This window comes from Mesitornis unicolor, unplaced genomic scaffold (genome assembly GCF_000695765.1).
Source record: "Mesitornis unicolor isolate BGI_N332 unplaced genomic scaffold, ASM69576v1 scaffold16617, whole genome shotgun sequence".
Lineage (NCBI taxonomy): Eukaryota > Metazoa > Chordata > Aves > Mesitornithiformes > Mesitornithidae > Mesitornis > Mesitornis unicolor.
In genome coordinates this window covers 41598-56846 of record NW_010194483.1, presented here as the reverse complement: position 1 = coordinate 56846, position 15249 = coordinate 41598, and the positions used below count along the sequence as shown (strand labels likewise).

Genomic DNA, 15249 nt, shown 5'->3' with positions numbered 1-15249 from the left:
CAGGGGGGTTGGACTAGATGATCTTTTGAGGTCCCTTCCAATCCCTAACGTTCTGTGATTCTGTGATTCTGTGATCAGCAGAGACTTCTCTGCAGGAGCAAATCTTCATTGGCATCAATTCAAAATGAGTTGCCACTAGAAAGATGTGAATCAAAGCGGTTTCTTTCATCCAGAATTTACCAAGCCTTCTACTCTCGTCTTCCTAGGATTTTTTTTTGTTTTTCTCTCCTGGGCTCCTTCTGTCATGGATTTTAAAACTGAAAAGAGACCCTTGGGATACCGGGTTAGACCACCTATGTTCCACAGAATTTTCTGGAATTAATTTCTTCAAGTTCTTCACAGCAGTTGTGGAGATAGTGTCTTTTGGGTTTGGGTTTTTTTGTTATTGTTTTGACTGCTGGCAAATTAGTGTTCCACCCTCACCTCACGTAGCTCCTGAGGAGCTTTCTCCAAAGAGGGGAGCCTTAAGAATGGCATAAAACCTTTCAACACATTTGGGTTTCTGTTGCATTTAATACGCCCCTGATCTGTTTTGAGTGAACTTTTCCTGCTTTAGCTTTATCCAGAGTTATTTGAAAGGAGCTGTCTGTAATTGTGCATGACCTCCGTGTTATTAGTCCAGGAGGAAAAACTTTAATTTGGAGGTTTCTTGCACATGAGGGACTGGCTTGTCTTGTTTCAGGAGATTTCTCAGGGTGGTGTCAGTTTATTCTTCAAAGGTTTTTGCAAGGCATCAGATACTGTTTAGGTTCTGCTCAGTTGTCTTCCACTGTTACCTTAATTTAAAAAACTGACCTAATTTCTGCTTTATCAGTTTGTTCCTCAAGAGATCTCATCTCTTTGGCCTCTGTGACTTCTCCCTCTTGAGTCGCATAGGCACCCTTGTCTTGTGCAAACTTACTCTCTCCTGTCCAAAGGTTTGACCTCTCCTCTAACTTCATTCGGTAAATATCCTGCTTTTTAAAATGTTTGTGGAGTTGTCTGCTCCTGATGGTGATCACATTTCCTTCTGATGGGTTTAATAGGGATGGAGGGAGAAGGCAAGTCCCACCTTGATTACAACCTATATATAAGTATCTGATAAAGAGTCCTGAAATTAATTTCCGGTAGCTGATCTGTGAACTCTTTTTCTGCCACATTTGGCTGGTGAGTGGATGAATCAGCTGAATAGATTTGGGTGAGCGGTAGATCTCAGTGAAACGATAAAAAAAAATTCATTTTCTTTTTCATTTAAATGTGAATGAGCTGTTGGTACAGATGTCACTCAAGAATCTCTGTGATTTTAATGAATCTGCATTAAGTCATGCAGGAAATTACAAGGCGCTTGTAATTTAACTACTATATGTGAATTTACAACAGTAGAAACTCATAGCTCTCATCTAATAATAGAATTAAATAATAATGGAGGTATGAGGGTAGAAATACATCTTGGAGGGTTTTATGTCTATAGTGCAATTCTTTTTCCCCACTTTTTGGGAGGACCTACTTTAGATGCAGGTGTCCCACCCCACCCCCTTCCTGTCTTCCATGCAACACGTTTTACAATATTCTTACATGACTCGTAGTTATTAATTCATGTTCTAGCATCCAGCCTGCTGTGCCTAGATGTAACACCTTTCAGGTGGGCCTCTTCAGGTCCTGCTTCAGGCAGCTTCATCATTCTCTCCTTGCTAGTGGAATTTTAAAAAATAAACAAAAAATTAAAAAATCCTGCTTTCTCAGGATCTTTTCTGCTTTTGTGAGGAAGACAGTCTGTTTATGGCTTGCTGTGGCAGATTTATTAGAAAAGAATTTATTTTGGAGGTGAGGATGTACCTGAGAGGTGTCATTTTCCTATGACATCTGATAGCAAGTGCAGTGTTGAGCCAGGGATAGCACATTAACGTGTCTACTGGGCAAATGCCAATTCAGAAAGTCCTGTCATAAAAATTGATGTCCCCTTCCCGTACAGTATGTGGATGATGAATAAGAAACAATATGAATTCTCCTGCTTCCTAGAAGTTTTAAGCACTGTCCTTTAGTGTCTTCAGGCAGTGAAGACTGAAAGTCTCTGTGGAAGGTGAAGCAGTCTTCCACTTAGGGTGCTTGGACAATAGCTCTGCGATTTTCTTTGGGGACTGGGGATGACTTCTTAGCAGGCTCAGCTTATATTGTAAGCTGTATGATAACTATGGTCCATCTTGTTTTCCCAGGCTGCCAGGAGAGTGATCTTGCTTTCGGGAACCCCCGCCATGTCGCGGCCCATGGAGCTCTACACGCAGATCGCGGCTGTCCAGCCAGCCTTCTTCCCACAGTTCCACTCCTTTGGGCTACGCTACTGTGATGCCAGGAAGGTACTTCAGGGGGAGAAGTGGCAGGCTGGGACTCTGCAAACAGCATTTTATTTTATTTTTTTCAAAATGTGAGGGCTTTGTCTTTCCTTCCTTCTCTTCGATGTTACATCGTCTTTTTTTGAGAGAGTCTCACTCCAGAGTAACATTTTGAAAGTTCTTAACCTGAGAAGCTCTAGGTACTGCTCTGGGGGGCCTAAGACTTGAAGGCAGTAATGCATCTTGTGAAAATCTACCCTGAAAGCCATGGAAGTAAAAAAAAAAAAACTTAAAAAATAAAATAAAATTGCCGTGACTAGGGAAAGGAGCCTATTCTAACAAGAACTTCCCCTAGAGTGTTTTAAATAGGCAGGGTAACTATGGGGCCTTTAAGCAGCTGCAGGTTTGGCCTAATTGAATAAAAAAACCCCCCAAAAATGAGTTTCTGTTCTGCTTTAGTGACTGTAAGTAGGACTGCTTTTCTGACAAAGACAGACCTCTGTTGCTTGAGATTTTTGATTTTATTTTTCTTCTATCTCCAGGTAAGTAAAAAATGAAGACTTACAGTCAGTCCTTGTATTCCATCTTCTTCTAATTCAGGAAATAGATGTGGTCCTCAGCATATCTTGAAATAAATTAACTTCTCTTATCTCTGCCATCTGCTCAGCAGTGGATTCTGCAGAGTCACTGAGTCCATCCACTGCAAGGGACTGGCTTTGCAGGAAGCCAGCACGATGGCAGGTGTCTGCCTTGCTCTTAAGGGTTGGGCAACTCAGCTGTGCTTGGATTTGCCATCTCTAGAGCTGCTGTGTGTGTTGAAACACACTGCTGAGAAGAGCTCTCGCTGCTGCCTGTTTTACAGGGAGGCTCTAGCATCTTCTGTGCTGCCTGTGTAGACATGAAAAGGGGAACCAAAGTTCCCCTGAGTTCTGATTTGGAACAAGAGCCCTCTAAGCTGGCTTGCTCTCCAGTTCCTCCAGGACAAGCGTGTAGCAGTTAGCATGTGGCACAGAATGGCTTTGCGGTGTGAATGTGGACCTGCAGTGCATGAACTTGCTTGCTTTGCTTTTGTTCTCAAGTAATCAGTTTAGCTTCTTGTAGCTTATTTTCTGTGAAACTGGGCAGTAACTTTCAGCAGAGTGTTTGGAAACATCAAATGACCCCGTCAGTGCTCAAAAATATTTACAGAAGAACTGAACATCATCACTGTATGCCATAAAAATAGTTACAGGCCTAATTTGTAGGGCTTCTGTGTTTGTTTTCTCTGTTTTGGGTAGCTAACATATGCCAAGCTTCCATCAAGAAGAAACATATTTCAGTCTCATATGAAGTTCTCAAGTCCCCTTTTTCCTGGATCTGAATGCCCACTTCTGCTTTCACAGCTAGTGTAGTGCTGTTCCATGTAGGTCCACATGTGCAAGATAAATGGTCAGTTAATTGGCTTTGGTACTCATGCTGATGCCATTGATTAAAGTAAGGCCATTTAGCATGCAGAATCACAGACACAAAGCTTGAGTTCTGGAAGATGACAGCATTCATGTTAGCAGAGCACTGCCTTCCTGGCAGAGGATAAACTTACTGTTTCACCATCCATAGTAGGAATCATGGAGGGAGAGGGCCACATCTTCATTATTTCTGTTGAAAGATTCCTGCCTGAGCAGTGTCCAGAATTCTTCCTAGAGGGAAATGAAGAGATGCAGTTTAGTCTCATTGGTTTTCTGCAGTAAAAAGGGAAGTTGAATTTCAACGTGTGAGCGTAAATAGGTTTGGAGTTTCATAAACCCTTTGAGGGTAAAGTTCTGCATGACTAGCTGCTGTTTCAGTTATGAGGCATGTGGACCTGAGATAAGATGTTGAATTGGATAAAAGAAATAAATTTTTTGGACAGTCCAGGTTGTAACAGTGTATTCTGTGCAAATGAGTTTTCTACCTGTGAAACTCAGCATGGAGGTCGCAGTCTGTATCAGCTTCCCTTCAAAACGTCTGCGGGGTTTCTAGCACAATTTTGTTGCTCTGTTTGACCTGCCTCTGCTAGACAGTTGAACATTACTGGTCTTCTCAGTGCTCACTTGGGACATTTTGCTACAGTTAATGTCAGTAAATGCTGGAGTGAACCTATAAAGAACTTGGTTATTTAGAGAAGAAGTCAGGCTGCTGGAGATGGAGATATGGGTAGTGTTAGAGGAAAACACGCTACTGCTGAATACTGGGTTGCCATAGATCCACTCAGCAATGAGTAGATTAAAAGGTGTTTTGATGACTGTGGTCGTTCCCTCCTGACTGTAGCATGTTCCTCATGTTCCTTTTTGCAGCTCTAACCTGAGATTGTGTTAGGAGTTACATCCTCTCTGAAGAACTGTTGTGGTACTTTTGCTGTCATTACTTAAATAGGTTCTTTTTGTCCTGAAAGCGGCAGCATTACGAGTGGGGATGGAACTGCACAGAACCAGAGAGGTTTTGCAGGGCTTTTGGAGATCTGTCAGGACGAAAGGTGCTCTGTAAAGATGTTTTGGTATTAATAATAAAAAAAGAAAACTTTACAAACCAGAACCATTCAATTTAAAACTAAAACCTGACTAGTTTCTATTTGAAGATAACAGATCTTATGACAGAACATTGCAAATCTCTGACAGATGTGATTAGAAAAGATGTAAAATAAAAGTTTATCATTTTGTAATTCAGCCTCCCAGCATCTGTACTCTTAAAAATGCAGCAAGTGAAATGTCACCTGCTTATTTACAAAATATCTCGAGTCTGTTTCCCAAAATACATGCTGTGAATTCATTTTTCAAACTGGGTGATGTTGGCAAATATTAAATAATTTCTATCTGAGCACATGCTCTGAATTCGTAAGAGTTTGGCAGCTTCTGCTAACGCTGTAATAAGTTTACTGACTCATGTAAGATGCTGTAACACTTCGGTAAGAAAATCAGTTGGAAGCATTTGTTCTGGAATGTTATGGATCAAAGCCAGATGTGTATTTTGGCAAAATAAATGCCCCTCTTTTTTCCCCTCTATCTTCTTTTCCACAATAGGTTATGAAACTATATTTTAATAATGTTTTTTATCACTAGCTAGGTGCAACACAGAACTGATGTTTCCCTGTTTGCAAATTGTTCCAGCATCAGTCACCATAAAAAAAAAAAAAAATTAATCTGAATATACTGTAGGGATTCTGCCTGTATGGGCTGTTTAATATGACAGTAGATAGTGTATTGGCTCTGTGCCTTGTTCTTTCAGTTATGATTGTGTTACTCTTCTGAAATGGATTGTGCTATGTGGAGACAAAACATATATATTACTTGCTTTTTATGGAAGTGGAAAGTGGGGAAAACATTGGCTGCACATGTAGAATGAGGTAGCCTGAGGAGAGTGTCCAGGCCCTGTAGCAGGTCTTGCTTAGCAGCGTAGTCAGCATTGATCCTTGCTCCTTAGCTACCAGTGTGGAGCAGCATGGGCAGAGGGCTTATGAGACTGGGTGCAGCACCAGGTGAGTCCTTCTTGGTTCTCTGCATCTGCTCTGCTGGGTCTGCAGAGCCTGAAGGAACGCAGAAAGGGGGCATGAAGTCTGGAGCTCAGCACTGTCAGCTGTCGTGCAGCAGGCCTAAAGCTAACAAACCCAGCTAGACTTGAGCCAGCATTTCATGGACCTGAGGGATGTCTGCATTGCACTCCTGCTTTCAGGAAAGCAAAGCAGTAATAGCCATGTTGGCTTTTGGAGGGCTTGGCTTAGATTCAGGTGGGCTTACTACCTCTAGCTGTATACCAGTGTGCTGTTGTCAGAGCCAAGGTTTTAACTCTACAGGAGCCAAACTGGCTTTGTGTCTAGAGTTTGAATCACTCCCTGCTTTAATGAACCAACTGTAGATAATCAGGTGGTACCATGATTATGTAGAAGTAGTAAAATGAGTTTTGATGGTGGGCATAAGTGCCAGAATCTCTAGTCAGTTAGTGGTTCACATCAGTACAACATGGCAGTAGCATTCCAGATTGTCCTGTTATGTCTCAGTCTGAGGTAGGAATGTTCACTTTCAGATTTCAGAGTGGTCTTAATTGCCTATAAGCTGTTTGATTCCTCCTTTTTGTCTTATGGCATGTTCTCATCCCTGTCCCATCAAAGCACCATCCCTTAACGCAGTCAGCAGCACAACTAACCTTATGGCTGGTATGACTTTTTTTGTCTCATGCATTCTACAGGAGGATGGAGGCTGCAGTGAATACTTGGGAGCTTTTTTCTATTTCACTTCCTTTTCTGTGTTTCAGCAGGCTTCTCTTGGGGAAGGCAACTAAAAGACAGATTCTTAAGGTTAAATCTATTTTGGCAATTAATGTGGCACAACAAGAGTAGAGCAGCAGATCAAAGGGGTTCATGCTGAGGCTCCTCACATCTGCATTATATGCGTTTCAGTAGGGTGTATGCATACATACGTAGGGGGTTATTTTGGGTGGTTGCTCTAAGACCAGAGGTTGTATTTTGGGCTTTTTTTATTGCTGGCACTGCCAGTAAGACTTGGAATTAGAGCTGTAAGGAAGATTTCCCCTTCCCCCGGCTTGGTTTTCAGTATTACTGTAGCTGTACCTCATAGATTTCATCTTATTTGTGAAACTTCAGCAGAAGGGTAGGTATCTCTTTAACCTCTGCTTCAGCATAAAAACCTTATAGGTGTCCTCTCCAAAAGAAAGTTGTTTAAAGATGTTTCTTTTGGTGAATGTACCATTTTTGATGCTACAGTTTGTCAGCTTAGTTGCTGTTTTCTGGAGAACAGATGATAGGCTGTGGGGTTACCAGTAGGAGAAGTGATGAGCTGGAATTAATGGAACAGGTGTGTGTTGTCTGCATACAGGATCTTGGAGGATATGGCACATGCAGAAGCGAGTGCTTCAAGGAGGAGTAAATGAAGGGTTTGTTCAGAGGAGCTTTGAACTGATGATGCTTTGAAGAGACACTGCTTGGAGTGATGAATTTTGGGCCACAATTTATTTATGGTTTGCTTGAGTCCATTTCTGCCATCACCACGTTTGGCTCACAGTATGTCAGGAAGCAGATCAAGAGACAGGTCACAGTAGAAAACAGGCAATTTTGACCTAGCGTTTTCTAGGCATGTCAGACAAGTGTAACATCTCTGTAAAGGCATTTGGGTTAAGGATGTTTGTCCTTGTGCTATTAGAGAAGATTTTAGTGTCCCTTTCTGCTTAAAGGTGGGGTAGATGTGTGTCTGCAGAACTGCAGTGAGTTCTGTCAGCCTGTCCAAATCTGCAAGCAGAGAGCAGAAAGCCTTTGCTGTGTGAAGATGAATACCAGGGCACAGTACTGTGGTAGGGATCCCTACCTGCCTGCGTAGTCCTCTTCCCTCCACCTCCCTGAGCACTTGCAGATAGGAAAAAGGGAAGTTTATAAGTAACCTTCTCATGTTGGATGTATTGGTTTGTACACTTCTATCTTATTGCCATTTTTTGTCACATCTCCCTTCCTACTGACCATGAAGTTCATGCCTTGTCCAGTTTCCCTGGAAGTTTTCTCTTCTCTTGGATTGCCTGCAGACCAGTCTCTAGTAAGTTTGATGCTGATAACTGCTTTGGTCTTTCCCAGATGCCATGGGGCTGGGACTACTCTGGATCATCCAACTTAACTGAACTTAAAATTTTGTTGGAAGAATCCATCATGATCCGACGCCTGAAATCAGATGTGCTTTGCCAGCTTCCAGCAAAGCAACGCAAAATGGTTGTGGTGGCTCCTGAAGGCATTAATGCAAAGACAAAAGCTGCCTTGGCAGCTGAAGCGAAGAAGATGGCCAAAGGATATAAAAGTGTAAGTCAGAAACTGTTTTCATGATAAGCCATTGATATTTCAGGTACCTTTATTTAAGAACATCAGTGGAAAAACAGTACCCCCGAGTTCCGAGGAAGGCGAGAGCCACACTTCATGTAGAAAGCACAGTGGAAGGCTGTTGAAATTAAGTTTTAGTTTAATTTAGTTTTCAGTTTTAAATTAATGTACAACACAATCAAAACAGTTTGGTGGGGTTTTTTTCCTTACTATTTATGTGATCTACTTAGTCTCTCTGTCTGAAATAGTATTTCCTCTCTTTATTCTTCTCTCCTTAGTCCTTTCTAAATGTCTTTCTTACCTCCTGCCTCTGTGCTTCCTCTTCTTTCTTGCCTTGTAGTCCCATTCACCCTACAAACACAGCCTTGTTAAAGCTGCGTTGTAAACAGAGGAGTAGCCTAAAATATGAAGAGTGTATTTTTTTGTTTGTTTCTCTTGTATGGATGGCAAGTGCATGTTCTAGGCTCCTGGGTTGCTATACGGTTCTGTAATAACTTAGGAGTTTTTCCTTGCCATTTTAGTTGGGGAATTCTTTCTCAACTCAAACTGTGTGTGATATGCTTGTCATCCAACTTGTAGGAGTTGAGTAGGAAGAAGGAAGGGAGGTGTCAGAAATAGGAGTGTGTGAGTATCTGCCATGCCCAGTCCAGTCCCCTTTTGTTGTGCATTTTTAGGCTGATTTTTTTTTCCTAGCAAAGTGTTTATTGGCAGCCTTAGACATCCCAGATCTGTAAGCAAGGAGAAAAGACATGTCTGTGACTCACTTATTTATCTTTCTCTCTGCAGAAACAACAGGAGAGGGAAGCTCTTTTTCTCTTCTACGGCAAAACGGCAGAAGCTAAAATCCATTCAGTCATGTAAGCTGCGTGTCATTGCTTCATTCTTGCCCAGTAAAATGTGGTTTTCCACCGAGAACTGGAAAATGGTGCCTTAGAGATAACAGCACAGGGACATAAAGAATAGCCTCAAGCCAGCTTAGAAAAAAATTGATTTTAATTACAATGCACTAAACATTTGTTTCTCTTGGAATTCCTAGGCTGAATAAGTCTTCTGATTTCATTCCAGATATGGATCTAAATTGTCTTTTGAACCATCTAAAATTAGTTGATGTTTGGGACTTGGATCAAGTTCCCTGCTCTGAACCCTATTTCAATTTAGGGATCGGGGAGTAATGAAACTTAAAAGTATCAACAAAATTTGAGAAAACAAATGCTGCAGTCTTGCTGCAGCAGGAACCCTGAGCCAAAAAGCTTATGAGATGGACGGAGCTTTAGTCGTAGCATGCTCTAAGGATGTCAGAGCCTCTACTGAAGTTCATGGCTTTTCCACAGAGCTCACATGGGACATCAGTAGCAAAAGTTTTTCTATCATAGGTGTGCTTTTCACTCTATCTTCCCTAGGGATAACTTCTTTCTGTGACTTTATATGCTCTTTCATTCTTACCCTTTTGCTGAGACTGCAAATGAGTCATTTTAGGTCATATAGCATGACTTTTTAATAACTAGTATGCAAATAACATGAAAACAGTTTACTTTTTCACAGCCCTCTGAATGTAAGGACCAGCTGATGTGTGCTGTGTGATTCCACAGTCTCAAACCTTGCTGCAGAATCTGCCTGTTTGGCACAGAACTGCACTTCGGAGTCCCAGCACTCATTTCTGTAGAAGAGTTTCTTCCTTTTATGTTAGTGAACAGTTAGAAGACTTTCTTCCTTTTATATTCAGTTGCAAATGTGAACTGAATATAAAACCATGAAGTGCTGTTTACTTGACTCTCTGGTAGGAACTAGTAAATTTTTTTTTCTGGAGTTTAGTAGCATTTAAAATACCACTTATTATAAGCTGCTAATGTACAGTACCATCGAGTTAATGGTACTGTGCTGTGATCATCAGCGCCTCCTACGTCTTTCCCTTGATCACACACAGAATGGCTCGGTTGGAAAAGACCTCTGAGATCATCATGTCCAACCGTTCCTGTCTACCCCCTAAACCATATCCCTAAGTACCTCATCTACCCGCTCTTTAAATACATCCAGGGATGGTGACTCCACCACCTCCCTGCGCAGCCTGTTCCAGCTTCTGACGACCCTCTCAGTAAAGAACTTCCTCCTTATCTCTAACCTGAACCTCCCTTGGCACAGCTTGGTGCCGTTTCCCCTTGTTCTATCCCCCATCACCTGGGAGAAGAGACCAGCACCCACCTCTCTACAACCTCCCTTGAGGCAGTTGTAGGTGGTGATGAGGTCTCCCCTCAGCCTTCTCTTCTCCAGGCTAAACAAGCCCAGTTCCCTCAGCCGCTCCTCATAAGGCTTGTTCTCCAGAGCCCTCACCATCGTTGTGGCTCTTCTCTGAACACGCTCCAGAATCTCAACATCCTTCTTATAGTGAGGGGCCCAGAACTGAACACAGTACTCGAGGTGCGGCCTCAAATGATGTCAGTGTCTTCCATTGCTCCCATTGAAAGGACTAGCCATTTGTTAAATACATTATGAGAATAAGATATAAAACAATTGTAATGTGTTGGCATCTGCTTGCTATGCTGAATCTTCACTTTGATATTTGTTTTGCTTTAAAATCCAGCAATCCCACTTCTCTCCCAGATTTCTTGGTTAAATGATATTGTCAGATAATTGGGATCTGAACATCACAGAACCCTGGGAGCTGTCTGCAAAGCACTGATACATCTTAATATAGCACTGGAATTCCCGCTTGGTGTTTTCTGACAGTTGCTGCTGACCTAAGCTGTGTTGTATTTAGCAAAGAACTTGGTATTCCTGATCTTCACAACAACTTTGCTATTCCAAAGAAAAGATGGCATTTGCATCGTCTGTTCTGATAGCTGTTGCTATACTTAGTTACAATTTTTAGGCTTTTAGGTGTCTTTTCAGACTCCAGTTGACCTGATTGTATCACAAGTTACTAGATAGAAGTGGGTTCTTCAGCTCAGCTATTAGTCCGTGGCAAAAGCCAGATGTTTTCATTTAATTAACACTGTTTAACTGTGTTTAAAAGGAGTCTTGTTCTCTTTCATTGGATGTTGGCCTGTATGCGTATGGATAATTCCTAGAAATAACTGATGTATTTAGATTGTTAAACTCTGTAAATTGTCAGTGTGAACCCTTGCAAGAAAAGTTACCTCTAGAATACTCTGATGCATGTATTGAGACCTTTTCTTATAAAAACAATCCTAAGCATACGTAGAAAGGATAATTGTGTACAGATTAGCTTAGTGTATTGTGGCTGTGTGCAAATTAGAAATACAGAAGGGTGAATGAGATTGTAAAATAAGTATAGATGACCTCCAGCTGATTGGTCTGGCATGTCATGTTTCCAGTAGGATATAATAAATTGATATGGAAATATCAATGCAGGCAGCTGTCCAGACATAGTGAAGAAAAATGAGTGGATTTTCCTGCAATGTCTTTTTTTATCTGAGGGAGGCTTGACTTGAATTTTAGTGCGACTTGTTTTATGCTAACCTATTTCCTAGCTTCTGTGTATACATGAGCAGTATCTTTAAAATTTGTTGTGAGCAAAACCTGTATTCCCATACTATTATATTGCACATAATTTATAGACTTTTGTTTGGGTTTTTTTTCCTCTTTCATGTAGAGAATACATACTGGAGTTACTGGAAAGTGGGAATGATAAATTCCTAGTGTTTGCTCACCACAAGATAATACTGGATGCAGTAGTTGCAGAGCTGGAGAATAAAGTAAGTAATTGACTGAGTTGTCTTAACTTTATCACTATTCCAGCTTCAAAGCTGTTTAAGAGCTCCCGAGAGTTATGGCGGGTCAGATAGTTTATGAAAGTTAGTGACAGAGAATTTCTACTTGCTGTGCTTCTGAAAGTGCCCTTCACTGAGGGAGCTGAGCTGTCAGGGTGGATGCCTCACAGAATGCACTTTGTGTTAGCTGAATGGCTTTTGTTGTATCTAATGTTCTTTAATCTCCACTGCCTGCCCTGAAGCTTGTGAATTCTTGGAGGAGCGTTACCCTGTGTGGCCTTCTCTGCTTTGTCCTGCAGGCTTTCCTCAGAGAAGGAGAATGTACCAACCAAAGTCCAACTATGGCTGCCTTCCTTTATCTCTGTGGTGCTCTTACATTTTTGAACTGGGATACTGTAGGGAGACTTGATAGACCTGCTAGTCATCTCTCTTGACTTCAGAAGTGTTTGGCTAATTATTCACTGTACCTGAGTTGCCAGCATGTTGCTGAGGACTGGTGGGAGAGCAGTGGACATAGGAACAAGTTACACATTGTGAACAGAGGGGAGGTACGTTAGACACTGAGCTACAGTGTCTGCCTTAAAGATGAGGAAAGGCCTTAAAAATGTATTTGTTGCCTTTTTATGTTTCTGGTTCGCCCACGGGAAGGGGAAACAGAATCCACTAAAACATGGAAGGAGGATATAGGAAAGGGGACACAAGACCTCTAAAAAGTATCTTCTGCATTTTCACAGCATGTTGAATACATTCGCATTGACGGCTCCACGCCTTCAGCTGAGCGGCAGTCTCTGTGCCAGAAGTTCCAGTTCTCAGAGAAGCAGACTGTGGCTGTCTTGTCCCTCACTGCTGCAAACATGGGCCTGACGCTGTCTGCTGCGGACCTGGTGGTGTTTGCAGAGCTCTTCTGGAATCCAGGGGTGTGTGTTCTGGAGGGGACAAGGGTGGATACTCCTTGGAGCAGAAACATTAGTGCTTAGGAGGTGATGTAGGGGGCAGGAGACTTTCTCTAGGGCTTTTCTCTTTCTTTCTCTGATGGCTACTTGTCTGTGCATCTCCAGGTGCCTGGCTTTGCACCAGTGAAGCTGGTTACACAGCTTCATGGCTGGGGAAGATGGCATGGAAGGGAAACATGCTCCTGTTTCTCAACTTGACAGAGCTCTCAACAGCTCGTCCAGTCAAGACCTGAAAGGGTCCATCATCAGTGCTGACCCTCTGCTTTTGAAAAATGCTCAGTGCCTTTTGGGAACTTAGTGCACCAAATTACTTCTTGGCTTAGTCTGTGTTTGAGAATGCAGTTGTTAACAGGATCCAGATGAGAAATAGTTGCTAAGCACAAGAAACAAGATCTCCTTGTTCTCTGGTGCTTACACTGTTTCTTAGATGTTGCAGCTCTCACTTTATTTTCTTTGTCTTGTTTTTACATAAAGGTTTTGATCCAAGCAGAAGATCGGGCACATCGAATTGGGCAGACCAGCTCCGTTAATGTTCACTACCTGGTGGCTAAAGGCACAGCAGATGACTACTTGTGGTAGGAACTGAGAAAGATACTTTGGTTCTTCTTCTACCTGTTTTCACTGTGTGTCACATATGTGGTGTAAGGTGCTGATGTCTACAGCCTGTGAGGGGAGGAGCAGTTACTGCCAACCAGGGCTGCTGCAAGCTGGTGATGTGGCCCAGCCACAGTGGTCATAAGTGGATGACAAGCAGGAGGCATAGAAGTAGTTATCTGACAAAGAAAGGGCTGTTGGGAGAAATTTTGGGAGAGCTGATGCATCTAAAACCTTCACAGCTTCTGTATAAGGAGAAAGAATTGTCTTGGATACAGCCCAGAGCATTCATGTGCTGGGGTACTGCAAAGTGCTGGGGTACTTGCAGGCAAAGCCAACAGACACTGGAGATAGTCCAGTGTATCATGGATCTGGTCTGAGGAGCAATCTGGCTGCTGAGTGCTTTGACAGGGAGCTGTGGAGGAGGACTGCATTCTTGATTTCCTCTTGCTATTCAGTGAGCCCTTTGGATGGATTAAAGAAGTGCTACTGACCCACCTCTGGGGACTTGTGGTCTGAGTCTTTTTGGCTGCAGCCAGAGCTGTCAGTGGACGCTGATCCTTAGTGCTGAGGAATATGACATCCTGGGGAAGGGGAGGATCTGAGGAAACCTTAGTGCTGTAAAGGAACTGACCTGCAAATGATGAAAATAAATTATCCACCAGCTGTTTCATTTAAAGCCCTAAATTACATCTTTATTACCTTGTTTAAAGGAATGAATGAACTAAGTGAACTTGTGCATTTCCCAGAATATCATGATGGCAAATAATTATAACCCTACAATGCTGGGATCTGGAAACTGATGCATTGCCCAAGTTTCATGGAAAGTTAATGACAGTAATTCTGCCTTTATTTGTGAAATGCTGTCCATGCAGTCATTAATGCCTAATGGGAAGGAAATATGGCTCTTAAAAGGAGGACAGTGGCATCCTTTTTAAAAGCAGCAAAAAGAACAAGATTACAAGGTTACTTGGTAAATGCATTAATTGTGCTGTGGCCTTTGCTGCTTTTGACGTGTCCAGTCTGCAGGTGCTGTTGGGACCTCTTGGCAGGATTCTTCCTCCTGCAGTACATTGGGAGATACCCTAGGAATGCTGATGTGTCTGTTGATGGGGGTTACCATTGATTGCCCTGAAGACTGAACTACTGGGTTCAGTCTTTTAGCTGCATCCTCTTGTTCTGACTTCATAGCGTTGGCATTGCCTCAGTCAGCTAGTTTCTTTGTTGGATATATGTATTCTCCAAATATTTATAGCCTGAAATCCTCTTCTTGTTACTTTTTTAAGATTGGATTGATACTTATTTAAATTCAATTGATTGAGATCCCAGGGCAGCATACAATCATCATAAACAAAAGCAAGAGAGGTTAATAAACTATCAAGCTTTGGTAGAAAAGCAGTCTTTATACCCTTCTGACATCTCTTTTTCATCTACACATAGTAGATGATACAGTGTCCTTGCGTATTTTCTCTTGTTCACTAATTTCTGTTTATCTCTCCTAGGCCAATGATTCAAGAGAAGATAAAAGTGCTGGGGGAAGCTGGTCTTTCAGAAACCAATTTCTCTGAAACAGCTGAATCCACTAATTACTGCCTTAAGGTAATTGACCTAAAAGATTATTGATGGTCCCTGGGAGAGGCTGAATGGGCTTTGGCTTGTGTACATCTAGATTGGCAGGTGACTGACATGCTGACATTACACCTGTTCTGCCTTTAATGCCACAGACCAGATTTTCCAACTCCTCCCAGGATCCGTGCCTTGGCTTGAACTCTTCAGAGTTCCCAAACCTGCTCCATGCAAGGAGACATGATAGCCTCCATAGTCTGAGATATGTTTCA

At 42.2% G+C, this 15249-nt stretch overlaps 1 protein-coding gene across 1 annotated transcript in view; it reads left to right on the top strand.

Moving 5' to 3' along the window:
• The window catches only part of SMARCAL1 (SWI/SNF related, matrix associated, actin dependent regulator of chromatin, subfamily a-like 1), a gene marked incomplete at its 5' end in the record, with an annotated part of 32037 nt that overhangs the window by 16441 nt on the left and 347 nt on the right, over positions 1-15249 (top strand). The window contains 7 exons of the mRNA XM_010187829.1: positions 2193-2333; positions 7900-8118; positions 8923-8993; positions 11747-11849; positions 12599-12781; positions 13292-13392; positions 14914-15010. Of these exons, the coding sequence (XP_010186131.1) occupies positions 2193-2333; positions 7900-8118; positions 8923-8993; positions 11747-11849; positions 12599-12781; positions 13292-13392; positions 14914-15010 (915 nt within the window). The remainder of the gene's footprint in view (positions 1-2192; positions 2334-7899; positions 8119-8922; positions 8994-11746; positions 11850-12598; positions 12782-13291; positions 13393-14913; positions 15011-15249) is intronic.